This window comes from Vicia villosa, linkage group LG7 (genome assembly GCF_029867415.1).
Source record: "Vicia villosa cultivar HV-30 ecotype Madison, WI linkage group LG7, Vvil1.0, whole genome shotgun sequence".
Classification (NCBI taxonomy): Eukaryota; Viridiplantae; Streptophyta; class Magnoliopsida; order Fabales; family Fabaceae; genus Vicia; species Vicia villosa.
In genome coordinates, this window is record NC_081186.1 from 127,838,646 (window position 1) to 127,864,581 (window position 25,936).

The window sequence follows — 25,936 nt, forward strand, 5'->3', positions numbered from 1 at the left end:
TCTATTTAGAAAATCAATCGACCTTTATATAGAAAAAGGTGAACCAAGCAAGCAACGACCTAAATGAAAAAAAATATGGAAAGACAAAAAACAACAGTCGGATCACACCTCAGGAATACCACGACACTCAAGTGTATTGAAGCATCTTAGAAAAAAACGCAACGCCTTAACCTTTTAGACTAGGGCCACTTGTTTAAAATTCACACGAACGTCCCATCGTTGAGAAAGACATTTAATGCACTTATTTCTCACTCCCCTATACTTGGAGCAGTCAATTATCATCTACACTCAACTCAGTATTATAAAACCAACACAAATTCAGAAAGACTTTCCATTTGACATCTCATGTCCATTTCATGCCGCGGATACCTTTAAACCACATATTACCCATTTACGGATATCCACACGAATATGAGACAGATGTGAATATCATATTCATCCAACAAAACAAACACGATATCATATTATCCGTCCCATAGATATCATAGTACAATTAAACTAACACATCCACATAATCCACTTATTTAAACTTCAGAGAATGAAAGTACACACAATCCACTTATTTAACATGAGAATATGAAAGTAGTAAAGTATCATAATACTCCGGTTATGACTATTACAGTAAGGGTATACAATTCCTTACAGAAACGGACATGCATCTTCTAATCACCACCAGCATGCTTGAAGTCTTGAAGTTCTTTAAAGTTGAGCCATGGTTTAACCCATACTTGGGCTTCATAGATCTTTTTCTCACCCCCATCAACAGCCTCAATTGTAAGGTGGTGCAGTTTACCAGAAACAACCTGTTCCCGTGCTTTCACCACCCTTGTAAACTCCAGAAGAGAATTCTTCAAAACCATTCAACAGTTTCAGTTTACATGAAAATATAACCCCACCCCACGCATAAAAATATAATAAAGCATGAAATCTGAGAGAGAACCTGTTTGGTGTTGTGTTGATTGACGGCGAATCGAGCAAGGGATTCAATTTCGGCTGAGTTTTGAGAACCGGGGGAGTCGGAGATGCCTCCGAGTTTGGTAGCCATTTGTGATCGAAATCGGAGGAGTCTCGGGAAGCGATGGAAAGGAAGAAGAATGAGTTGGTTTGGAATTGGAATGAGGAAGAATAATAATTGGGAAAACTTTGATTTAACGCAGTGTTTGTGTGGGTGTCGGCAGTATCGAAGCCACGTAATCCATACGCTATGTCGACGACTTCTATTCTATTGGAGATACTCCTATCTTAGGTCTTTTACCCAAATAATGAATTAGTCTTTCTTTTTTTCTTTTTTAATTCTAAAAACACTAATATCATTTTAATTTCATTTTTATGAAAGAAAAAAAAAAACATCATTTTTATGAGTTGGTTAAAAGGGGGTTTCTACAAATATATTGGAAATTTCACTATCGCTAGAGCGGAGCAGTGGAAAAATTTTGGAGGTCTTTCGTTCACTAAAGATTTGGGCTTTTCGAAAGTGAATTTGAATGTGAATTTTACTTTCGTCTTTGATATACTTGATTCAAACAAAGCAACGGATATGGATTATTTTTTTCTGGTGAAAGAAATTCAGAGGACTATGGAGACACTTGAAGAGTTGAAGGTGAATCACATCTTTAGAGAAGCAAATCTGTGTGCGGATGCGTTAGTCAAATTTGAAGTCACGAGTGGAGATTTTGTGATTTTTGGAGAAGATATCTCAGTTTTCCTTAGACAGATCTTTGTCTAAGGAAAACCGAGATATCTTCTCCAAAAACATTAAAAACTTATAAAAAAAAAGAGAAAGCAATTGGTCATACAAAGATAAATTATATATAACCATAATAATTTAATATAATGGTTTTGACCTGAACACGTCTTTATTGGATTATCTGACCGAGAGTCTTTTTACTAATCTGACTGTTGAAAAGGTTAAGGAACATGTTTACTTCTTGTACGTTGATCTTGATTTGAGCGAGCTTGGTTTATTTAAGGTCATTGAGGATGGGAAGTCGAAGAGTGTGTTGCAAGTATGAAGCTAATAATCTTGATGTTGAACGCCTTGGTGTTTTGATGATGACAATGCTAATACTTGTTGAAGTCGATGGTGATATCTTTCCAACTCTCGAATGATGGTGATTAACTTGAATTATCTAAAGCCTTATCAAGTAAAAGATTCAAAGTTCCAATGAAGTGCTTATAAGATTAGAGTATCTAGAAAGGAAACTTGAAGTTTCAGAGTTATGAAAAAGAGGAAGTACGAAAGCCCGTTTGGTCGTGTCTATCTTAGTGACCATAGTCTTGTGAAAGTATGAGAGTTAATCCCAAGATACTAAGAAACTTAGACACTCAAACACACACACACACACACAAAACATTTTTAAGACCTTTATGTAACATTTATGTTTCTCTTACTTTTCTCAATTTTATTTTTCTACACACTACTCTCTTCGTCCTTTATGTAACATTTTGTCCCCTTCATAACTTATTGTCTGATGACATTCAAATTATGTGCAAAAGAATCATTGAAGTGTACAACCTTCAACCATTTTGGAAAGCTCATAAACATTTTTTAGGTAGGATTACAAATCCTAATAATGACTTCATTAAAAGAAGGCGAGACAGTACTTTATGGTTTTGGGGCTACCCTGACGAATGCTGAATATGGTTGTGTTACTTTTTATTATGTTCACTCTCACAAAATTGATGTACCAATTATCTGGAGAAATAAGAGTACCCGGTGATGGGGTACCGAGGTGCGTTCATATAACATTGAAGTTTTTCTTTTTTATGGTGCTTAAAACGAGCTTATACTTGAGTTGTTTTGTCTCCCCGATGATTACCATACATAAAGCTGTCAAAATGGGATAACCAATGCTAAATGGACCAGCTCTAGCGAGTCTCAGGCTTTATATGGTCAGGCCAAAAAAACCTATTATAACACGGGCTCAAAATATATTACCCACATAGATGAGTTGCGGCCTACCTGATCCTAAACGGATCATTTATTTATTATTTTTGATAAAAAAAACTTATAATATTTAATATTTTATTATATAAAGTATATTATTATAAATATAATACATATTTAAGTACTATATTATTTTGAAAAAAATAATATAACATGCAAATAAATACAATACAAGTTTGAAATTATTCAAAATAATACACAAATATCTAACATAACACAAATTAATAAAATGCGATAAAATTCTTAAATGAAACATAAAATAAATAAATTTAGTAAAATGTATCAACTCATTACGTGGTTTTCAAGTGAAATAACATAAATATTAGTATAATTTATAAAAAAAAAATTGTAAAGCACGCCAAACGGGTCCCCACAACCCATACATGCTTACCCTGATGAGTAACGAGCTTTTCAAGACCGGGCTAAAAAAGCCCTTACCAAATCTGGGCTCTAATTTTAAGGCTTGAGCCGTATGTTTTACCAAGCTTGGTAGACCGATTCATACGCGGTAACCCATTTTAACAACTTTAGCCATATGTGTTAATTTAAGTCAAGTGCTCATATGTATCATTCTGAAAAGAGGAGGGGGTTGATGTTTTCAAAGACCAGAACATCTAAAATCTCTTCACATAGAAGCAAGAGATCCTCTAAATCATTGTCCTCAACAATCCACTCTTGTTGGATTCCTTTTACTTATGCATGCAGGGCCACAATATGGCGTCATAATTCACCCAAATTGTTTCGAGGGCCAATATCCCTTTCTTTTTAGGTGGTGTTGATCGTGTCATTTCCTCATTTGGATCAATGGCTATTCGATTAAGAAACTATTCTTACACGGTCTCACGGTTGATGCTAAATGTTCTTGCTAAGTTAAATGACATGGTATTTGTTAGTAGTTTGTGATGAAAAAGACTTTACTAGTGTATAAGCAAGTGATAAAAAGTTTTGTCATAGATGTGTTATGGTCATAACCCTTACTTTTTGAGGTTATAATTTGCTCCTTTGGGCTCATGCCGAGCCTCACTATTTATAGTTGCAGGGGTGCCTACTTCAACCTAGGCTTCGGCTGATAATATGGTCGATGATTACGGATGAAAATTGTCAACGTCTTCTCCCATAATGTAAGGGAGATGGAGGCAACAACCAGTCATATCCTTGTGTTAGGAAGACCATATTAAAGTTTATAATTATTAGTGTGTTTTGTGAACACAAGCTAACATACAAATGAGTGCAAAATGGAATGGCTCAAGACATCTAAGCATATCAAGTTTTAAAGAAATTATTCAAGTCTTGAAGAATCTTAGCATGAATATTTATTTTGTCCAAGGTATAGCATTCAACTCTTAAATATGCATACAAGTGTTCACAAATAATCTTTCATTCATATCATAATGTTTATAAATTGCTTTATATGAAAAGGTTACAAAATATGTCATTTGATAAAAGTTTGTTTGCCTCTGAGTCAACTGTAACCGGTAGCCCATATGTTGTAACCGGTTACAATGTTCATATTTCAAATACTTTTACTAATGTTACAACATGTAACCGATTACCCTCTATGCCGTAACCGATTACACACGAACCAGTGACAAAAATTATGCAACTTGTTTTCTGAATTATTTGCATCTTTCAAATTTAAACCAGTGCATTCTCTCATAAATTATGCTCTTTTGAAATGGTGCATAGAGGCTATAAAAACTCTATTATTTTCAGATTCAACACACCTCTTTCATTTACAATTTAAAACAAACTCAAATCTTTTATCTTTCAAAATTCACAAGTGTTTTATATCAGAATTTTTTAGTGAAACTTTCTGCACTTAACTTTCATTGAAAATTATTCTAAGTTTCATCTCATACTTTATGAACACTTGTATACCATTGAGGGGTTTGTTTGTTTGAAAGAGAAGATCAATCAAGATATTGATATATTGTATACAACTTCAAAAAATCTTGTAAAAATTCAGATTTACTTTATAGTGCTTGTTGTCCAGGATTGTTGGAAATAAGAGAGTAGCAAGGAAATGAGTGTTTTTCTTGTTCTACTTGGTTGGATGTATCTTATTGTCCAGGATTTTTGGAAGCAATAAAGTCACTTTGAGATGATTTTTCTCTTAATGGACTTAGTGTAAAATCCAAGAGGATTGTTCTTGGTCCAAGAAGATTGTTATTGGTGTTTGTGTGGGTCTTGTACAAGTCACAAACAATAGTAAAATCTCTTTCATGTTGAAAAGGGACTGGAGTACTCTCGAATTATGAAGGGAACCAGGATACATCGTTGTGTTCTTCACTTTTCCGCATTTACCGCTTTCACAAACCATGACCAGAAAAGAAAGTAACACATTTATAAACTCTTGCACCAAATCGGAAAAATAAGTGAAGGAGTGAAAAACACTTAGAAAGGGGGGATTGAATAAGTGTAACTTCTCAAAATGGTAGATAAAAACAAAGAACACAATTATTTTTATCCTGGTTCGTTGTTAACTAAACTACCCCAGTCCTCCCCTGACAAGGTGATTTACCTCAACTGAGGATTTAATCCACTAATCCAACTGATTACAATGGTTATCCACTTAGATACCCTCAAAGTCTTCTAAAGTCTACAGATCACAACTTGATCACTCTAGGAAATCCTTTTACAATCAATGTAAAATAAATGTTTACAAGAGTTTGATTTGCTTCTAATAAAGTTGTAATCACAGAGTGATATTTCTCTTAAGTTCTAGTTCTTAACACTCACTAAGATACAACAAAGTTGTGAGGTTGAAGATGAAGTTCTTCTTGAATTTTTGTTTGACAGCGTTTCTGTATTTTTGCACAAGAGTGTTGTGCGCTGCTTCTGAATGGAACTTCTATATATAGGCGCTTGAGAGGAAATGACCGTTGGGAGCATTTAATGCTTTGCGTGAATAGTACAATGCTGCATTTAATGTTTCACACTTTTGTTAACTACCTCGAGCCATACTTTTGCTGCTTTTACTGACTTTGCCTTTTGTAGCTTCTAACGTTCTTTTTGTCAGTCAGAGATTTGACGTTATAGCCTTTTCATCTTATACTATCTTCTGGACATAGGATGTGTTGAATAGACGTTTGAATTTCAGAGTCTCCAGCTTTGGTGCAGATGCAACTTCTGTCTTCAGACTTGAAGTGCTTTGAGCATGATACCATCAGAGCTTCAGAGCTTTCACTTCTGATTGCCATCTTCTGATGCTTTCCAGATCATGTTCTGATTTTGCAGGACCATCTTCTGATGTCTTGCCAGACCATGTTCATATAAAGCCATCCAGAACTTCTGGGTCAGTGCTTCTGAACGCTGATTTGTGCATACTCTTTTATACTTTTCCTGAAATGGAAAACGTAAGAGATTAGAGTACCACATTGTCTTATACAAAATTCATACTTAATGTTATCATCAAAACTAAGAATATTGATTAGAACATTTCTTGTTCTAACAATCTCCCCCTTTTTGATGATGACAAAAACATACAGAATTGATATGAATTTGTATCCGGAATATCAGATGAACAAAGACATTACACAGATATAGCATTAAACATATAATTCAGAGTGTGTGAGTATGTCTCCCCCTGAGATTAACAATCTCCCCCCTGAAATTAATACTTGAAGAATTTATAAATAAAAGACTTCCTTGAGTATTTTTCCATTTCAGTTGAGACTTTCACGTTGAACTTTGAACTTTCAGATAATTCAGAGCTTCTCTTCAGAGCTTCCATTGGAGAGCTTCAGAGCTTTGAATTTCTCTTTGAGATCACTTGTATCAGAGCTCTATCTTCACTCTTCTATTAGAACATCAAGAAGGCTTGCTTCTATCAGAGCTTCATAGCTTCTTGAATCAGAACATAGAAGAGCTCGAGATGTTTCAGAACATTGAGCTTGATTGCTTCAGATTTGCTTCTCTTTATAACTTGCTTATCCCCTTTTGCTTCTCTCAATATTGAGCTTGTCCAGAATATCACATTCCTGCAAAAACTATCAAAGACAGAAAACTTGCAATGTATGTTAGGAATGTTGAGACTTAAGCCCAACAATTGATATTATAAATCAATTCAATTAGCACGCTTCTCCCCCTTTTTGTCATAACATCAAAAAGTATAAAAGATTCAGATGAAAGACACAATAAAAAGAAGAGAGAAAAAGATAATATTGATTTAATCAAAAGAAGAGAGTACAAGCAGATGTAACAAAACAGATGCAAAAAATAAAGAAAACCAACTAAGACAGAAGACACAGACTACGACTGGCTAAACTTAGAAGCTAAGGCAGCCAGAAGGTTCTTAATCTCAGCAGTGTCTTCAAGTTGCTTCTTGGAAGTTTCTTCTTGTTTTTGCATCCAAGTTCTGATTTCCTCATTTGTTCCATCTTGCTTGTCCAGACGACTAGCCAAGGTAGCCTGATTCTGTTGGAGTTCTTTCAGAGTGTTCATCAGAACAGAAGTAGAAGGGCCAGCAGAAGAAGCATCAAAGCTATTTACTAGGATAGGATGAGCAGCATCAGCTTCAACCATTTGAGCATCTTCATGATTTTCCTCAACAGGAATTTCTTCAGCAGGTTGCTCTCTAAACACAAGAATCTCAACTTCTGGAGGATACTCAACTTAAGGATACACCATGTCAGGGTGAGCTTCCAAAGGATTCTCTCTGACCCAGTTGAATAGCAGGTGAAAATCTCCAGTCAGAACCTTGTATGGATGTGGCTTCCAAATAACCAGAGCCAAAGAATTATCTGCTTCCATCTCATCAACGAAAAGCTTCTCTTCCAGAGGCTTCCATTCCGTGATTGGATGGTAGTAGATTCCAGGAATGTACTCCAAGAAGAGTCCAGCAGGACCAGGAGCATCAGCTAAGCAATCCTTCTGAAGATCCAGAAATTCAGCCTACACTTCCTTAGCAAAAGCTGTCCAAAGTTTCCCAGCAGCTACATGATCCAGCCTGGAGTCATGAGCAAACTTAAGAGCATCTAACCCTGTCCATACCTTATACTTCAATAATTCAAAACGAATATCAACAGAGGGTATTGAAGGGTTGAGGACGGTTATTGGATCAAATGGGTTAAGAATAAAATAAGGTTCAGGGGTTCTATCAAGCAATAAAGGGATAGAAGAAAATGGAGGAGGTGAAGATTCTGCTTCATTTTCAGAGTCAATGATAGCAACAAGAGGGTCAGAAAGAGTGGATGGTGATGAAGGGTCATTTAATGGTGAAATTGGTTTAGGAATGGAGGAGGTTGGCTGATTAGTGGAGAATAAATTTTCTGATGGAATAGTTGGAAAGATGACATTTAGAGGTTGGGGATTCAGAGTTGGTTCAGAATGAAGTGGACGGTTTCTTTTAGAGGTGGTTGAAGAAGATGGAATTTCAGAAGATTGTGGTCTTTTCTGAGGTGGGAGGTCAAAAGTAGAATATAAACTAGAGGTGTCTACATTATCAATATCTTCTATGAGCTTCTGAAGCTGTTCAGAAGTTTTGGGTATTTTGAGGGACTCTGTTGATACATGTTCAGAACTATTAGCAGGTACAGAGTCAGAGATTACAATACCTGAACGTTTCTTCTGCTTCTTAAATTTCTTTGGAGCATGACCTTCATCAGTAACCTTTCTCTTCAGCTTCTTTTGTTTCTTCTTCTTATCCTTTTTCTTTAACTCATCCAAAGATGGAAGAGTTCTTCCACGAATCCAAGCAGGGTCAACTTCTGACTGTTCTCTTACACAAGATTCTAGATAAAGTCGAACAGATTCTAACAGTTCTTCTTTGAACACCAGAGGGAAGTCAGCAACTGGAGTTCTTATGGTCAGAAAATCAGGAATCACCTTTGGAGTGGAGATCACCTTCTTAATCAACTGCATTCTTCTCAGAGAATGAGCAGTCAGAGTACTCCCATGAACAATGGTCAGATCTTGAGTAGATCCAGCTGCTCTCAGAGCATCAATCAGACCACTCTAAGTCAGAATGTCTGATATTAATCTTCCCATAGGAATGGTGTTCTTCTTGAGCTTGGGATACTTCAGACATTCTGCCTTTCTTGATTCTTTCACATGAGTACACAGATGATTGAATAGAACTTGAGGCAAGTTGATTCTGATACCCTTTCCAATGCAATACAGAAGGTACTGCTGATCTTGACTTATATAGGTTGCAGAAACAGTAGATTTTCTGTGATTGAGAGATCCCAGAATAACCTTTGCCCAAACTCTGTAAGGAGGCTTTAGATTAGTAGAATGAGGTGAACTTATTCCATTAGTAAATAACTCTGGATCAACTACTTCCCAATTAGTTCTTCCAGGAAGGGAACCTGTTATTCCACCCAAATCTTGGAGATTGAATAACTTCCTTATCAATTTTTCAGTAATACCCACTTCTTGCCCTAACACAAAATAGATGATGGCATTTGATGTTAGAGTAGCATGAGTCAAAAACTCCTTAACCAACAGAGGATAAACCAGTCCAATAAGACGGTCAAAGAAGTTTTCCCATCCTTGAACCAACATACTAGTCTTGATGTCGAACTGGTGTGCTTGAAGATTTTCAAAATCAACCATAAGTTCACAGAGAACTTCTAAATCTTCAAATGGAATCAAACAAGTCTTCAAAGGAGACTATTGTTGTTGTTGTTGTTGTTCTTGTTGATGTTGCTGAGAAGACGAGACCTTGCGTTGAGTATTTGATGAAGAAGCCATTGAAGAAAACTTGAGATTTAGGGGTTTCTTAACTTTAGGGTTTTTGAAGAGAGAGAAAAAGAGATAGAAATGCATAAAACGAATATGATGAATGTGTGAAAAGAGGGAAACTGAATATGAAATGTGTTTAAATAGGCACGAATTTGAAAAATAAAATGCAATGAGATTCTGAATGCAATAAATACAGAAACTGAATCATTTACATTTAATGTTGAGAGACGTTAAAAGAGATAGCGTGAAATTTGAAAAGATTTGCACAATTACCTAGGGCGGCGTCTCATCAACTGCACGCATGTTTGTCCCTTTAAAATGAACACGTGGTCATCATCTGGAATAGCTGGTGACAGCTGTTTTGATCTAACAGAAGTTCTGGATCATACTTAGATATATGAAACGTTACCAATAATAGAATCAGAGTATCTAAATGATCAAACATAACCAGAACATCTGATAAGGAAAAAAAAAGCATTTCAAATCTAATCCATATATCAGATCTTCTCAACACCTTCATTCTGGGCATAAATCCATACTGATGTTCTTTAGAATGAACTTAAACCTATCTTCAGCAAGGGGTTTTGTAAAGATATCAGCCCCCTGATGTTCTGTATCCACAAAGTTTAAAGAAAGAACACCCTTCTGAACATAGTCCCTAATGAAGTGATGTTTAATCTCAATATGTTTAGCTTTAGAATGTAAGATAGGATTCTTAGATAAAAAAAATAGCAGAAGTATTATCACAGAATATAGGAATGTTACTATCATATATCTGATAGTCTTCTAGCTGACTTTTCATCCAGAGCATCTGTGTACTATATCCAGTAGCAGCAACATATTCTGCTTCTGTAGTAGAGAGGGCAATTGTGGCTTGCTTCTTGCTATACCAGGAGATCAGGTGACTACCCAGAAACTGACAACTTCTAGAAGTACTTTTCCTTTCAACTCTATCTCCAGTGTAATCAACATCACAATATCCTACTAAGTTGTATTCTTCAGATCTTCTGTAGACTAAACCAACAATAGTATTACCTTTCAGATACCTAAGAATTCTCTTAACAGCTGTTAAGTGAGATTCTCTAGGATCTGATTGGAATCTAGCACACAAGCATACGCTGAATAAAATATCAGGTCTAGAAGAAGTAAGATATAGAAGAGATCCTATCAAACCTCTGTAGATCTTCTGATCTACCTTCTTGCTTACCTCATCCTTACCTAATACACACGTTGGATGCATTTGAGTCTTTGCTTCTTTGCTTTCAGACAGATTAAACTTCTTCATAAGCTCTTTGACATACTTAGCCTGATGAACATAAGTTCCTTCAGAAGTTTGATTGATCTGAATGCCTAGGAAGTACTTTAGTTCTCCCATCATGCTCATCTCAAATTCTGCCTGCATAGACTTAGCAAACTCCTTTCCAAGTGTAGCATTAGATGTTCCAAATATAATATCATCAACATAAATTTGGCAAATTAAAATATCCTTTTTAAAGGTTTTACAGAAGAGAGTTGTGTCTATTTTTCCTCTTGTGAAACCATTATCCAGAAGGAAAGAACTTAATCTTTCATACCAAGCTCTGGGAGCTTGCTACATTCTGTATAATGATTTCTTTAATTTAAAAATGTGTTCTGGAGACTTAGAGTCTTCAAAACTAGGAGGTTGGTAGACATAAACTTCTTCATCTATATAACCATTTAAAAAGGCACTCTTAACATTCATCTGATACAGAATGATGTTATTCTGAGTGGCAAAAGAAATTAATAAACGAATAGATTCTAACCTGGCCACTAGTGCAAAGGTTTTTGTATAGTCAATACCTTCTTGCTGACTATAGCCCTGAGCAACCAGTCTGGCTTTGTTTCTGATGACTTCACCTTTCTTACTCAGCTTGTTTCTGAAGACCCACTTTGTTCCAATGATGTTAAATCCTTTAGGTCTTGGAACCAGATCCCAAACATCATTCCTTGTAAACTGATTTAACTCTTCTTGCATGGCAATTATCCAGTCAGCATCTTCCAGAGCTTGATCAACAGAAGTTGGCTCAATTAAAGATACTAGACCAAATTGACATTCTGCATTGTTCTTCAGGAATGATCTTGTTCTGATGGGATCATCTTTCTTTCCAATAATCACATCTTCTGGATGAGCAGAGTTGAGTCTAGAAGATCTTCTGAGTGTTGGCTCTTCAGATATTCTGAGATTCTCTAAAGAAGCTGCAACTTGATCTTCTGATACATCTTTACTCTTAGGTTCTTCATGATCTGAGTTAGAGATATCTATATCTGCAAAATTCTCAAGCTGCTTTGGCTTTTCAAGACCAAACTTATCATCAAATCTGATATTGATTGATTCTTCAATTACCAGAGTTTCAGTATTGTATACTCTGTAGCCTTTTGAGCGTTCAGAATATCCCAGTAGAAAACACTTCTGAGCTTTAGAATCAAACTTATGCAGATGATCTTTAGTATTCAGAATATAGCATACACATCCAAATGGATGGAAATATGATATGTTGGGCTTTCTGTTCTTCCACAATTCATAAGGAGTCTTATTTAGAATAGGTCTTATAGAGATTCTATTCTGAATATAACATGTTGTGTTAATTGCTTCTGCCCATAAATGCTTAGCCATATTAGCCTCATTGATCATGATTCTGGCCATTTCTTGTAGAGTCCTATTCTTTCGTTCTACAACTCCATTTTGCTGTGGAGTTCTAGGACAAGAGAAATCATAGGCAATCCCATTTTCTCTGAAATAAATTTCAAAGAATCTGTTCTCAAATTCACCACCATGATCACTTCTGACTTTTATGATTTTGCATTCCTTCTTAGATTGAATCTGAGTACAGAAGTCAAAGAACACAGAATGTGACTCATCCTTGTGTTTTAAGAACTTTACCCATGTCCATCTGCTATAGTCGTCTACAATGACTAATCCATATTTCTTCCCTCTTATTGATGTTGTTTTGACCGGGCCAAAAAGATCAATGTGCAGAAGTTCTAGCGGTCTAGAGGAAGAGACAACATTTTTAGACTTGAATGCAGGTTTTGAAAACTTCCCTTTCTGACATGCTTCGTAAAGAACATCTGATTTATATTTCACATTAGGGAGTCCTCTGACCAGATTTGAGTTTGTTAATCTGAGAGATCTTTCTCAAACTAGCATGACCCAATCTTCTGTGCCAGACTCACTGCTCTTCGCTAACAGACATAAGGCAAGTAACCTTTTGATTCTTAAGATCTGAAAGATCAATCTTATAAATGTTGTTCATTCTATTGCCTGTAAATAGGATTGAGCCATCCTTATGACTAATAGCTTTACAAGACTTTTGATTAAAGATTATGTCATAACCATTGTCACTTAATTGACTTATGGACAATAAGTTATGAGCTAATCCATCTACTAAAAGAACATTAGTTATAGAGGGAGAGTTACCAATACAAATGGTTCAAGAGTCAATGATTTTGCCCTTCTGGTTCCCTCTAAACTTTACTTCTCCAGCAGATTTAAGTTCCAGATCTTAGAACATAGACCTTCTTCCCGTCATATGTCGTGAGCACCTAGAGTCCAGGTACCATGACATGTTTGTCTTTTGAGCTTTGAAGGAGATCTCATTAGAGTCTGAATCAGAAGTAGACTCTTCACCAGCTTCAACTGTTGCCATGAGTGCTATGTTTGCCAGCTCATCTTCAGATTCTGACTCTTGATCAGAAGAATCTGAGTCATCCCATGTAGCCATAAGACCTTTCTTCTTTTCAAATCTTTTCTTGGGCTTTTCCCTCTGAAGCTTTGGACATTCACTCTTGTAGTGTCCAGGCTCTTTACATTCATAGCATGTCACCTTCTTCTTGCTAGATCTTCTGTGTTAAGAAGATTCTCCTTTTTTAGGCCTTTTGAAGTTCTTGAAGTTCTTGAACCTTCTCTGCTTGCTCTTCCAGAGTTGATTTACTCTTCTGGATAAGAGAGATAGTTCATCTTCTTCTTCTTCTGATTCTGACTCGTCAGATTCTTCTTCTTCAGCCTGAAAAGCGTTAGTGCATTTTTTATTATTAGATTTTAATGCAATAGACTTACCTTTCTTTTGAGGCTCATTTGCATCCAGCTCAACCTCATGACTTCTCAAGGAACTAATTAGCTCCTCAAGAGATACTTCATTCAGATTCTTGACAATCTTAAATGTTGTAACCATTGGTCCCCATCTTCTCGGAAGACTTCTGATTATCTTCTTTACATGATCAGCCTTTGTGTATCCCCTGTCAAGAACTCTCAATCCAGCAGTTAGAGTTTGGAATCTGGAGAACATTGCTTCAACGTTTTCATCATCTTCCATTCTGAATGCTTCATATTTCTGGATTAGAGCCAGAGCCTTTGTCTCCTTGACTTGAGCATTTCCTTTATGAGTCATCTTCAGAGATTCAAAGATGCCATGAGCAGTATCTTTGTTTGTTATCTTCTCATACTCAGCATGAGAGATAGCATTTAACAATATGGTCATTGACTTGTGATGATTCTTGAATTCTTTCTTTTGGTCATCACTCATAGTTTGTCTTGTAATCTTGACTCCACGAGTGTTTACAGGATGTGTATAACCATCCAACACTAAGTCCCATAAGTCACCATCTTGACAAAGAAAGTAACTTTCAAGTCTATCATTCCAATACTCAAAGTTTTCACTATCAAAGACTGGTGATCTATTGTAACCATTGAAGCTACTGCTTCCATTGTTACCATTATTGTTTTGCTCAGGAGGAGGATTAGATAAAGTTGTTTTAACCATTTTGATTTTGTGTTTTTCTCCCTGAATCTTTTGTCTAACACGGTTAAGTGCTTGCACCTAGAACCGGCGCTCTGATGCCAATTGAAGGAGTGAAAAACACTTAGAAAGGGGGGATTGAATAAGTGTAACTTCTCAAAATGGTAGATAAAAACAAAGAACACAATTATTTTTATCCTGGTTCGTTGTTAACTAAACTACTCCAATCCACCCCTGACAAGGTGATTTACCTCAACTGAGGATTTAATCCACAAATCCAACTGATTACAATGGTTATCCACTTAGATACCCTCTAAGTCTTCTAGAGTCTACAAATCATAACTTGATCACTCTAGGAAATCCTTTTACAATCGATGTAAAATAAATGTTTACAAGAGTTTGATTTGCTTCTAATAAAGCTGTAATCACAAAGTGATATTTCTCTTAAGTTCTAGTTCTTAACACTCACTAAGATATTACAAAGTTGTGAGGTTGAAGATGAAGTTCTTCTTGAATTTCAGTTTGACAGTGTTTATGTATTTTTGCGCAAGAGTGTTGTGTGCTGCTTCTGAATGGAACTTCTATATATAGGCGCTTGAGAGGAAATAACCGTTGGGAGCATTTAATGCTTTGCGTGAATAGTACAACGCTGCATTTAATGTTTCACACTTTTGTCAACTACCTCGAGCCATGCTTTTGCTGCTTTTACTGACTTTGCCTTTTGTAGCTTCTAACGTTCTTTTTGTCAATCAGAGATTTGACGTTATAGCATTTTCATCTTGTACTATCTTCTGGACTCAGAATGTGTTGAATAGACGTTTGAATTTTAGAGTCTCCAGCTTTGGTGCAGATGCAACTTCTGTCTTCAGACTTGAAGTGCTTTGAGCGTGATACCATCAGAGCTTCAGAGCTTTCACTTCTGACTACCATCTTCTGATGCTTTCCAGATCATGTTCTGATTCTGCAGGACCATCTTCTGATGTCTTGCCAGACCATGTTCTTATAAAGCCATCCAGAACTTCTGGGTCAGTGCTTCTGACGCTGATTTGTGCATACTCTTTTATATTTTTCATGAAATGGAAAACGTAAAAGATTAGAGTACCACATTGTCTTATACAAAATTCATACTTAATGTTATCATCAAAACTAAGAAAATTGATTAGAACATTTCTTTTTCTAACAATAAGAACAACTTGTTTCTAAAAAACCGATAAATTTTCAAAGTCCTAATTCACTCACTCTCTTAGGCCCACTCTTAAACTTACAATTGGTATCAGAGCAGGTTATAGATAACTTGTTCCTAAAAGATCCAGATGGCTTCCGCAAATCAAAATCCATTTTTTAGAGACGATGGTAGCAACAACAAACCTCCATTATTTTGTGGACAATACTTCTACTTTTGGAAAATTAGGATGAAGGCTCACTTAGAAGAACAAGGAGAAGAAGTAAGGGATGCTGTCCTAGATGGTCCTTTTGTTCCTACAACTGTTGTCGATGGCGTTGGATCAGATAAACCTAAAGTATCATGGAATGACGATGATAAGAAAAGAGTTCTTGCTGACAAAAAGACTATCATTCTTCTTCAAGGTGCACTTAGCATGGATGAGTTCTTTCGTGTTTCGGCATGTAAAACGGCTAAAGAAATATAGGATACATTAGTAGAAACTCATGAAGGAACCGTTGAAGTTAAAAGATCCTGATTAAATACATTAAGTCAAGAATACGAGTTATTCCGAATGCAACCCGAAGAATCCATCCTTGATTAACAAAAAGGATTTGTTCACTTAGTAAATCATTTAAGTGCACTTGGAAAGAAACTCACTACCGAGGAACAAAATCTTAAAGTGCTAAGATCCTTAACCAGATAATGGAAACCAATGGTAACAACAATAGTTGAGAAGAAGACTCTAACTAAAATGACTTCTGCAACCTTGTTTGGAAAACTTCAAGAATACGAAACGGAACTTGGAAGACTTGAAAAGCATGAAAGTGTAGAGACAAAGTCCAAAGGCTTCACTCTTAAAGTAGATTCTATGTTTGATAATCCACCGGAGGAAGATGAAAGTTTCATGCACCTCATGAAAAGACTTGGTAAGTTCTTTGATAATAATGATAAATATGCTTCTTATGTAAAAAGAAAGAAACATTTCAGGAAAAGGGAGGCTTCCACTTCAACACAAGATATCACATGTTATGAATGTGGTAAACAAGGTCATATAAAACCAGATTGTCCTAAACTCTCCAAGAATGGTGGTTTCAAAGGAAAAAGGAGTCTAAGAATAAAAAGGTATTTGATGCTTGGGAAGACATTGAGATGAGTTCATCATCTGATTCAGATAGTAACGAAAGTGAAAAATTTAGCATTGATGACTTCACACCATTTTGATGATGAAGATGATGAGGTTAGTAATGAACTTCCTTATCTTGATAATAATTTTCAAGGTACTATAAGTGAACTACTTAATGAATGAAAAATCTTGTATAGAACAGTATCAACACAAGAGAAACAAATCAAATCTCTTGAAGAGAAAATGGATACAATGCAAACAGATTTCGAGGTTGAAAAACAACAATATGTTGATAAAGAAAAACAAAACTTTACATGTAATAAATGTGAATCACTTTCTTTTTAAATTGTCCAATTAAAGAAAGTTCTTGAGCGATATGAAAAAGGACAAATTGGGTTGGAAAATGTCCTTAGACAACAAAGATTCTCTAATGATAAAAGTGGTCCTGGTTATTCAAAGCTTAACAAACCAAGTACTAGTAAAACTATCTTTGTTAAGGCAAGTGACCAATCCAACAAGGAAAAAGTGGATAAAGCACAAAAGGTTCATTATTATCATAAAATAAAAAGTTTTGTTAAGAAGAAATCTTATACTCCTAGATATAGAAGCAATTTTTTACCTACTTGCTTTTATTGTGGTATTGTTGGCCATACACCTAATGCTTGCTATATTAGAAACTTTAGTGTGGCAAGTGGACATTATGTGTGGGATAAGAAAGGAACTAACTAAGATGGACCCAAAGCACATCAGGTACCAAATCAAACTTAACCTGTTTTGTATGTTTGCTTATGGACCACTATAATTCTATAATGTTATGATAAATGGTGGTTCTAAGCTTTTGATGGGAGACTTAAACTAACTTTCAAATCTAGTTCTAAAGACCAAGGGTTATTAAACATCTAGGAATACCTTAAAGGAAGAATTCTTGGCATTGATGGAGCACTAACTTTCTGTTTACCCAGAAATTTGGTAAACAAATGCTAGTTTCTTTTTGAAGGTTACTTTGTGGAATCAACTAGTAAATTCCAAAACTTATTGCTATGTTCTTGTTTTGTGTAACTTTGACTCGTATTAAATGAAGAAAACTTGAATGTAAATGAAGAAGACAATACATAATTTTAAAGTTTGACTGAAGTAAAGGCATTAAAAGAAAGAAGTAAATGTATTTAAAAGACAAACTGGAATGTTAAAATGATTGCATAATAATTCATCTGGCACGCATATGTACATTCCTAGAAAATTACACTCGTTTCTCATTTCGTGTGCAGAAATTGAGTTTTGTCTCTTGTAATGTAAAAATGCGGACCCCTCAACTACTAATATTAACTTTCTTAAATGGAAATTCTAAAAATAAACTTTCCTAACGGTCGACTAATCACATGTCGACAAGGGTCCCATCCATGCAGCCCTGTCCTTGAGAAGACTCCACGTGTTCCTGACGAGAAACTGCCAAAAACTGTCTGTTTTAAACCTAAAGAGCTTTCGACTTCATACCCAATTTTCTGAAATAACTCTTAAGTCTTTTATTTCACTAAGTGTTTCAAAGGCTCTTCCAGTCGATGACCCGTTATACTGAGTCGAACTTCTTCGACTAAAACTTCAAACCTCCTTTTCCCCAATTATAATGACATGCTCAAAAATAGGAAGTCGAAATCTCAAGGTAACACTTTCACACCAAATTGAAGAGATACTTTATGTTGAAAGACTAAAGAAATCTTCTAAACGGATGTCAACTTTATAACAAAGGCTTCAAAATCATAGTCGCCAAGGATGAATGTTTGATGAGTTCAATCATGAAGTATCTCAAAAAGAACCAACTTATAGATTTTAGATGAAGGTGCTGTATGATATTTTTCCAAAATATCATTCATTAAAATTTTAAACGAATCAAAGGTACACCCTTCTCTAAAATATTTTTATAACCTATATTTATAGTGTAATGTTGCATTATATAATATCATAACATGTCCATGATCTGTTTTCACAAATTTCACTTCATATGTTGAAAAACGGAGCTGTTGTTCTCTGCCTTCAGCCTGTAACCGATTACGGTATATAGGGTAAATCGATTATAGTCCTGCGTGTTTGAATCTTTTGGCCAGGCTGAGAGGGTGTAACCGGTTACTCTCCAAGCGGTAACCGATTACACCTGGGATATGTGCTTTTCAAGCTTTATGTTAATAATATGTTTTCTATTTTATTTTATGAATATTTTACTATTTTTTCTTACTATATTAAGTGCTTTTCTTTTAAAATCATTTTTTTCTTGGTCACTTCCCAACACTATCTTCATTCTTCAAATTCTCTCCTTCTTCCATTAAATCTTACTTTCTCATTTTCTTCACCCACAAATTAAACCCCACTCACCCAAATACTCTTTATAATAGCTCCTCGTCTCAACATCCATATCAAAAAATCTCCATCTCTCCGAAGTCCGAAAATCCCTTTCACAACCCTAACTTCAAAAAACTTCATCTTTCATGCATGGCTTCAAGGAATATTAAGGGCAAAAACAAGATTGGTGAAACAAGCTCTAAGCAAGCAGAATTTTTTTTTGCATGCACCTTCAACTAAAGCTCGTCGGTTCACTATCAACATTCGGTCTCGACCACTTTTACTGGTAAAATTTGGTAATCTACCCTATTTTCCTTCACATAGCTTTGATTTTCACGAGATGTTAGCATTTCAGAAGGTAGATAAGTTAATTGCTGATTATGGGTTTATATATCCTGACATGGTTAGAGAGTTTTATATGAACTTTAAACTTGTTCCTGGTGAAATAGCTGGAGAAGATGATGTGCTGACTTCTAGAGTAAAAAATACTGATATTTGTTTGGATTTAGAATCTCTTGGAACTATCTTAGGGGTTTTTCATATGGGACAGATTCTGCGTTCCAGTTATCCTCTAGAATTTCCAGAATACAATGCTCTTGGGTTCTATTTTTCTATATGTCGGGTATCTCAAGAGGAAGCTATTGGTAAGAAAAATATCTCTTCGTCCAGATTCATTATGTATGCTTCCAACATGTCTGTAAGTGACCGGATGTTACATTATCTTATTGCTTATGTGCTTATGCCTAAATCTTCTAACCATTCCCGGATTGGTGATGTTGCATTACAAATCCTCTATGCTATGAAAAATAAGATTCATGTTAATTGGGTGTATACTATACTGTATCATATGTATTATCTTCACAAGTTAAAAGGTGGCTTACCCTATGCTCGTTTCATAACCAAAATCCTCCAACACTATGAGTTTGCTATAAAAAGGGAACCCAAAGAAGATATGACTGATGGTGAAATTAATAAGACAACTGCTTTAAGGAATACCGGTATTGTGTTAGATCAAGATGGCAAGTTTTAGTTCCGTGTTGCTAATCATCCTACACCGGCATCAGTTGAAGGATATTCTCTTGAAGGTAACTATAACAAGATTTGCTCCGTTGAAGGAACCATGAATCGTCATCATCAAGTAAGAGAATTTGAATTCAATTATTTGAAGTGAATGATGAGAACCATTCTTAAATAAACCCGGAGAAGTTTCGTTCAAGAGGAAGAGGAAGAAGAGGAAGAGAAAGAAGAAGAAGAAGAAGAAGAGAAGCGAAGAACATGTTGGAAAGTGACTAAATGTGTTGTCTTGTTTATTTATGCTATTATGTATTTATTTCCATTTCAAAGTACTTTCATTTAAGTTCCTCTAACATATTTATATTTTATGCTATGTTTAAACTTTGTGGTGTTATAAGACATAAGACATATGTGTGACTTATGATATTATCATCTTTTGTGATTATTTTGTGTTTTGGTGTGTGCTAGTTTTTACTCATACATCATATTATTTTATGGTTATCTTCTTTCCCCATTCCTTTTTCTAATGACAAAGGGGGAGAATACTTGTTTTATATATATATATATATATATTCTAAAAATTGTAACAAAGCAAAAAGCAAAATTCAAATGAATTCTCATTCATGAATCAAGGGGGAGCTTTGATTTAGGGGGAGATTCAAGATTATAGAAATATTAGATTGTATCAAAATTTAAAAGAAAGGTTTGTCATCATCAAAAAGAGGGAATATGTGAAGACAAACTTCCAAAGTATTTTGATGAAGACAAGCTAACATACAAATGAGTGCAAAATGGAATGGCTCAAGACATCTAAGCATATCAAGTTTTAAAGAAATTATTCAAGTCTTGAAGAATCTTAGCATGGATATTTATTTTGTCCAAGGTATAGCATTCAACTCTTAAATATGCATACAAGTGTTCACAAATAATCTTTCATTCATATCATAAAGTTTATAAATTGCTTTATATGAAAAGGTTACAGGATATGTCATTTGATAAAAGTTTTTTTGCCTCTGAATCAACTGTAATCGGGTAGCACATATGCTGTAACCGGTTACAACATTCATATTTCAAATTCTTTTTCTAACGCTACAGCGTGTAACCGGTTACCCTCTATGCCGTAACCGGTTACACACGAACCAGTGGCAAAAATTCTGCAACTTGTTTTCTGAATTATTTGCATCTTTCAAATTTAAACCAGTGCATTCTCTCATAAATTATGCTCTTTTGAAATGGTGCATAGAGGCTATAAAAACTCTATTATTTTCAGATTCAACACACCTCTTTCATCTACAATTTAAAACAAACTCAAATCTTTTATCTTTCAAAATTCACAAGTGTTTTATATCAGAATTTTTTAGTGAAACTTTATGCGCTTAATTTTATCTCATACTTTGTGAACATTTGTATACCATTGAGAGATTTGTTTGTTTTAAAGTCAAGATCAATCAAGAGATTGATATATTGTATACAACTTCAAAATCTCTTGTAAAAATTTTGATTTTCTTTATAAGTGCTTGTTGTTCAGGATTGTTGGAAACAAGAGAGTAGCAAGGAAATGAGTATTTTTCTTGTTCTACTTGGTTGGTTGTATCTTGCTGTCCAGGATTGTTGGAAGCAAGAAAGTCACTTTGAGAGGATTGTTCTCTTAGTTGACTTAGTGTAAAATCCAAGAGGATTGTTTTTGGTGTTTGTGTGGGTCTTGTACAAGTCACCAACAATAGTAAAATCTCTTTCATGTTGAAAGGGGACTGAAGTACTCTCGGATTGTGAGGGGAACCGGGATACATCGTCGTGTTCTTTACTTTTCCGTATTTACCGCTTTCACAAATCATAACCAGAAAAGAAAGTAACACATTTATAAACTCTTGCACCAAACTGGAAAAATAAGAACAACTTATTTCTAAAAAACCGATAAATTTTCAAAGTCCTAATTCACTCCCCTCTTAGGCACACTCTTAAACTTACATGTTTGAACTCGGGTCATGAGTTAAGCATTTAAGGGTTAGTCTATAGGCCCATTTGGAGGTGACTGATGCTTTCTTACCCATACGTCAAGGCAATCGTAAATAGGGTTGACTATCTTCTAACATATTTGACTTAAGTGAAGAGTTTAAATACTCGATATTAAGTCATGTGTTTATGTCTATCTGAGATATCATTCTGACAACAAATGAACTTAACAATAATAATGCCAAAAAAATTTATGAAAATTTGGGAAATATATATATTTGGATGTGATTTTGATATATTAGAGATTATAATAGTTATTTTGATGTAATTTTGATAAATTGATGATGAGTTACTTTTTTAAGTAATCAAGCAAGACATAAAATTTTAAAAAAAATAAATAGTTGTGTAAAATATTGACATTCTTAAACATAAAACAACTAACATAATAAAAAAAACTTATTTGACTTGATTAAAAAATAAGAAATAAATTACTACTAACATAAATAAACATCTAACATGAATTACTACTTCATAGTTAAAAAAATAAGAAATAAATTACTAATTTGACTTGATTAAAAAAAAAATCATGATAAAAGAGCTTCAAACAATTTTCGGTGAGTATCCGTCATAGGGTGTCGCGTTGTTGGTCCACTTCAGAGATAACATAACATTACATTACACAGAAACAACAATTGTCTCTTTTCAACTTCAAACTACTCCTAGTTTCGAAACTTAACTTTCGTTTTTCGTTAACTGGTACTATTCCTATCCTATGCTATCTTCTTCATTTCATTTTTAATCTTTTATTTTGTTCCATTTTCGACTCTTTCACTGCGCATGAAGCTAGCTTTTTCATTTGTTTCATATCTGCACACCATGTGTTTGTTTATTTGTCTAAGTTGTTTACATGCTGTAATATACGCTTTTCAACTGATTAAGAAGTATAAATTGGTGGAGAGTCTTTTTGTTATTGTTGAACGGTATAAAAGGAGGATTTAGAATTTGTGACATTTTCATTTTGAGTTTATATCATACACTGTAGGGCTATTGAGTTTATGGTAATTGGTTTTGTACTTTTCTTAATCATAATCTATGAGACTATGATACAGATACCGGACATGACCTAGGTTGTCAATTGCATGCTATAGCACTATAGCGGAAGCGGAATAGCATAGCCGTGGTAGAATTCGAAAGGATGCTATTGGTCTGCGAACCGCTGTCAAGAATAGCGGATGTAGAGGCCGCTAGTTGCGGCCCCAAATCTCTATTGCAGTCCACTATTAGACTTTTTGGGGATAAATTTATTCAAATTCTGTTATTTTTAAACTGTTGTCTTTTTTCAAAGAGTATACATTGCAATCTGAATCCTTTGAAGAGTAATGTTATGTTCTTGCTCACAAATAATTGTTCTACTCTTCTTCCTACTTTTAGTTCTGTTTTGTTTTATTCTTCTTCCTACTGTTAGTTCTTCTGTTATTTTATACTTTAGGTTCTTTAACTATCAAGTATGACATGATCTCTTAAACTTTTGTATTAGTCTATCTTTAAGTATTTGTGTTTATTTTGTTCGTTTTTAGTCTTTGCAATAGCAGCTATTCCGCTATAATAGCATTTTAAGAGTTCGGTGCTACGCAACACTATCCAAGATTAACTACATTGAACACAACATTGATACATAGACACCAAGAAAATTTAATAAAAGGGAAATGATTGAATGTAATAACTAATGTCAATCCGACACATGCTTTTGAACATGCCTTCCATTTGAAGTGTTATTGCTATATGAATTAATATAGAACAGTTAGTAACTTGTTTATCTTAGGATGTGGAAACTTGAAACTGAGCAGCCATTTTATGTTCTGATATTTGTTTTGTTGCTGTTTGTTTTATTTGTGCCTATAAATTATGTTGCTTAGATGTTGAATGATATTGGGTTTTAATGTTATCAAGGTTGTTGCTGACTAACCTGGAAAAGTGGGAACTGAAAAAGTAATACATGTCCAATTCCACTGCCTCTCCCGTGGGTTGGATCCATTGATTATGATTTAAGTAAACTCAATGTGTGGAAGGATATGAACCTGATTTCTGTTGCTGCATCTTTGGCTTCGTGATTTAATTGCAGCCAGTGGCAAAGTTTTATGTGATTTTATCTCAAGCAGTGATGGAAGCGGCAAAAGTTCTTTCACACTCCAAAGTTGTACCTTTTGGTTTCTCTATTGTGAGCAACAATGTCTCTCTGAGACCTTTCAGTAAACAACTTCATGCTGATGCGGTTAATAGTAGTAATCAACTCCACCCAAGACCCAAGTGCATGAATTTTCAATTGAATTGCAGTTGCACCTACAGAAAACCCTTTTCCTCCTTACTTAAACCAGTACGAAAAAGGGCTGATTTGCTACCTCTACCCAGATGCTCTATTTCCAATGAAGTCAGCACAGATTCTAGTAATCCAGTCCTAACATACTTCAAAAACCTATCATTTGATTCGATAAAAGCTACCGCTCTGCAGTTGACTCCAATTGATATAGTAAAGTTGACGGCGATACTGTCTGTCATAACTACAGCCACAAAATGGACTATTAATACGCTCTTAAATCCTTTCTTCTGGATGTATTTTAGCTGGACTTGGATGTATTGGCCATGGTTGGTGGCCGTAGTGCTTGCAGCTTATGGGTTATATTGCTTTCAGAAACACATGCTCGGTGAGGCAAACATATTTGAGCAATTGGCGATTGTTACATCAGCTTTTACATGGCTCACCCTTGTTCCACCAGCTTATTTCAATGGCTACCTTGAAGGCTGGCCTTTGGTTTTCTTTTTTGTATATCATTACTTCTTTTTCTTCAATGTCAGTGTCCGGAAGCGGTTGTACGGAGATTATTATGCTCGGCGTCATGACCCGAAATGGGATGTGAACTTGCCAATGTTTTCTCGCCTTTTGTTCAGTGCAGGAATCATGGTTGGCCATTGGCTTGCAGCATTCGAAGGCCCAGAGCTTAGCCTCATACCGGGCGGGTGGAGCAATCTTGGAATCTGGGGTTTGATTATTACAACTCTGCTGTTTCATTATAATGCCACATTATATCTTGCCAAGTATTCAGAAAATGTGGTGGTTCCAACTTCTGTTGTGCAATTTGGACCTTATCGCTGGTTGCGTCATCCAGTATACTCGTCAACAGCGCTTTTGTTTGTAACATATTGCATTGCGCTTCGAGCACCGCTGAGTCTGCTATTCATTGTAGCTATTTGTTTGTTGTATTATAAGCAAAAGGCAGATATGGAGGAGGCTTTGATGGTTGAGACTTTTGGCCAGAGATACACCGAATATGCAAGCAAAGTTAAGTACAAGTTTATTCCTTTTATCTATTAGTCTGTCATCAGAATTGTAGTTGTCAATTTTCAAAATCTCTTTAGAATGTCTGGTTTAGGCAAAAGATGTTGTAACTTAATAACGTTTAAATAGTGTAGGCCTTTGTTTACTTTATATTGTAATCTTTAGTATGTTCAACTTGATCTTAATACCTACGGTCTTAGTGCACTTGTGGTGAATTTAATGATGGATTTTTCAATGTTTGATTTTCATTGTTTAACTTTGTTTTCTCTTTCCATTTTTTGTTTCATGCTTAGATAGTTTACTGTGTCTTTGTCGAAACATTATCGTGGTTATTACTTTCTTTATTTCTATATATCTGTTAAGGTTGTTTTACACCAAAAATCTGCCTCCTGATTTACATGAAACTTGGTTGGCCTTACCATATTCACTAGTAAAATCCCCTAAATTGTGTGTATCAAGAAGACACAAATAATCCAGAAGCATGTATATGGGTTGTACAAATCTGGTGATTTTTGTTGAAACTACTGTTTTTAGCACTTCAGTTGGCGTAACCGGTTACGCCTGTTACCGTAATCGGTTACGAACCCGTGAAACAGATTCACTGTAGATGTTGCGTTTGCGTAAC

At 35.1% G+C, this 25,936-nt stretch overlaps 2 protein-coding genes across 2 annotated transcripts; one reads left to right on the plus strand and one right to left on the minus strand.

Annotated features, from left to right (window-relative positions):
* Nucleotides 1–412: 412 nt before the first annotated feature.
* LOC131616789 (cysteine proteinase inhibitor-like) lies at nt 413–1,204 on the minus strand. Its single transcript, XM_058888237.1, has 2 exons — nt 941–1,204; nt 413–848 (listed from the first exon to the last, which is right to left on the minus strand). The coding sequence occupies exons 1-2, from the start codon at nt 1,043–1,045 to the stop codon at nt 663–665; spliced, it is 291 nt and encodes a 96-aa protein (XP_058744220.1). The 5' UTR covers nt 1,046–1,204; the 3' UTR covers nt 413–662.
* A 21,393-nt stretch (nt 1,205–22,597) lies between these two features.
* On the plus strand, nt 22,598–25,559 carry LOC131618534 (uncharacterized). The gene is made up of 2 exons (XM_058889740.1): nt 22,598–22,733; nt 23,928–25,559. The coding sequence occupies exon 2, from the start codon at nt 24,139–24,141 to the stop codon at nt 25,345–25,347; it is 1,209 nt and encodes a 402-aa protein (XP_058745723.1). The 5' UTR covers nt 22,598–22,733; nt 23,928–24,138; the 3' UTR covers nt 25,348–25,559.
* Nucleotides 25,560–25,936: the final 377 nt, after the last annotated feature.

Bases quoted from the DNA above. Each gene is read 5' to 3' on its own strand.
- LOC131618534 (XM_058889740.1), top strand. From the start codon at position 24,139: ATGGAAGCGGCAAAAGTTCTTTCACACTCCAAAGTTGTACCTTTTGGT.
- LOC131616789 (XM_058888237.1), bottom strand. From the start codon at position 1,045: ATGGCTACCAAACTCGGAGGCATCTCCGACTCCCCCGGTTCTCAAAAC. The intron at 849-940 runs GTTCTCTCTCAG...ATGGTTTTGAAG, and splicing joins ATCAACACAACACCAAACAG to AATTCTCTTCTGGAGTTTAC.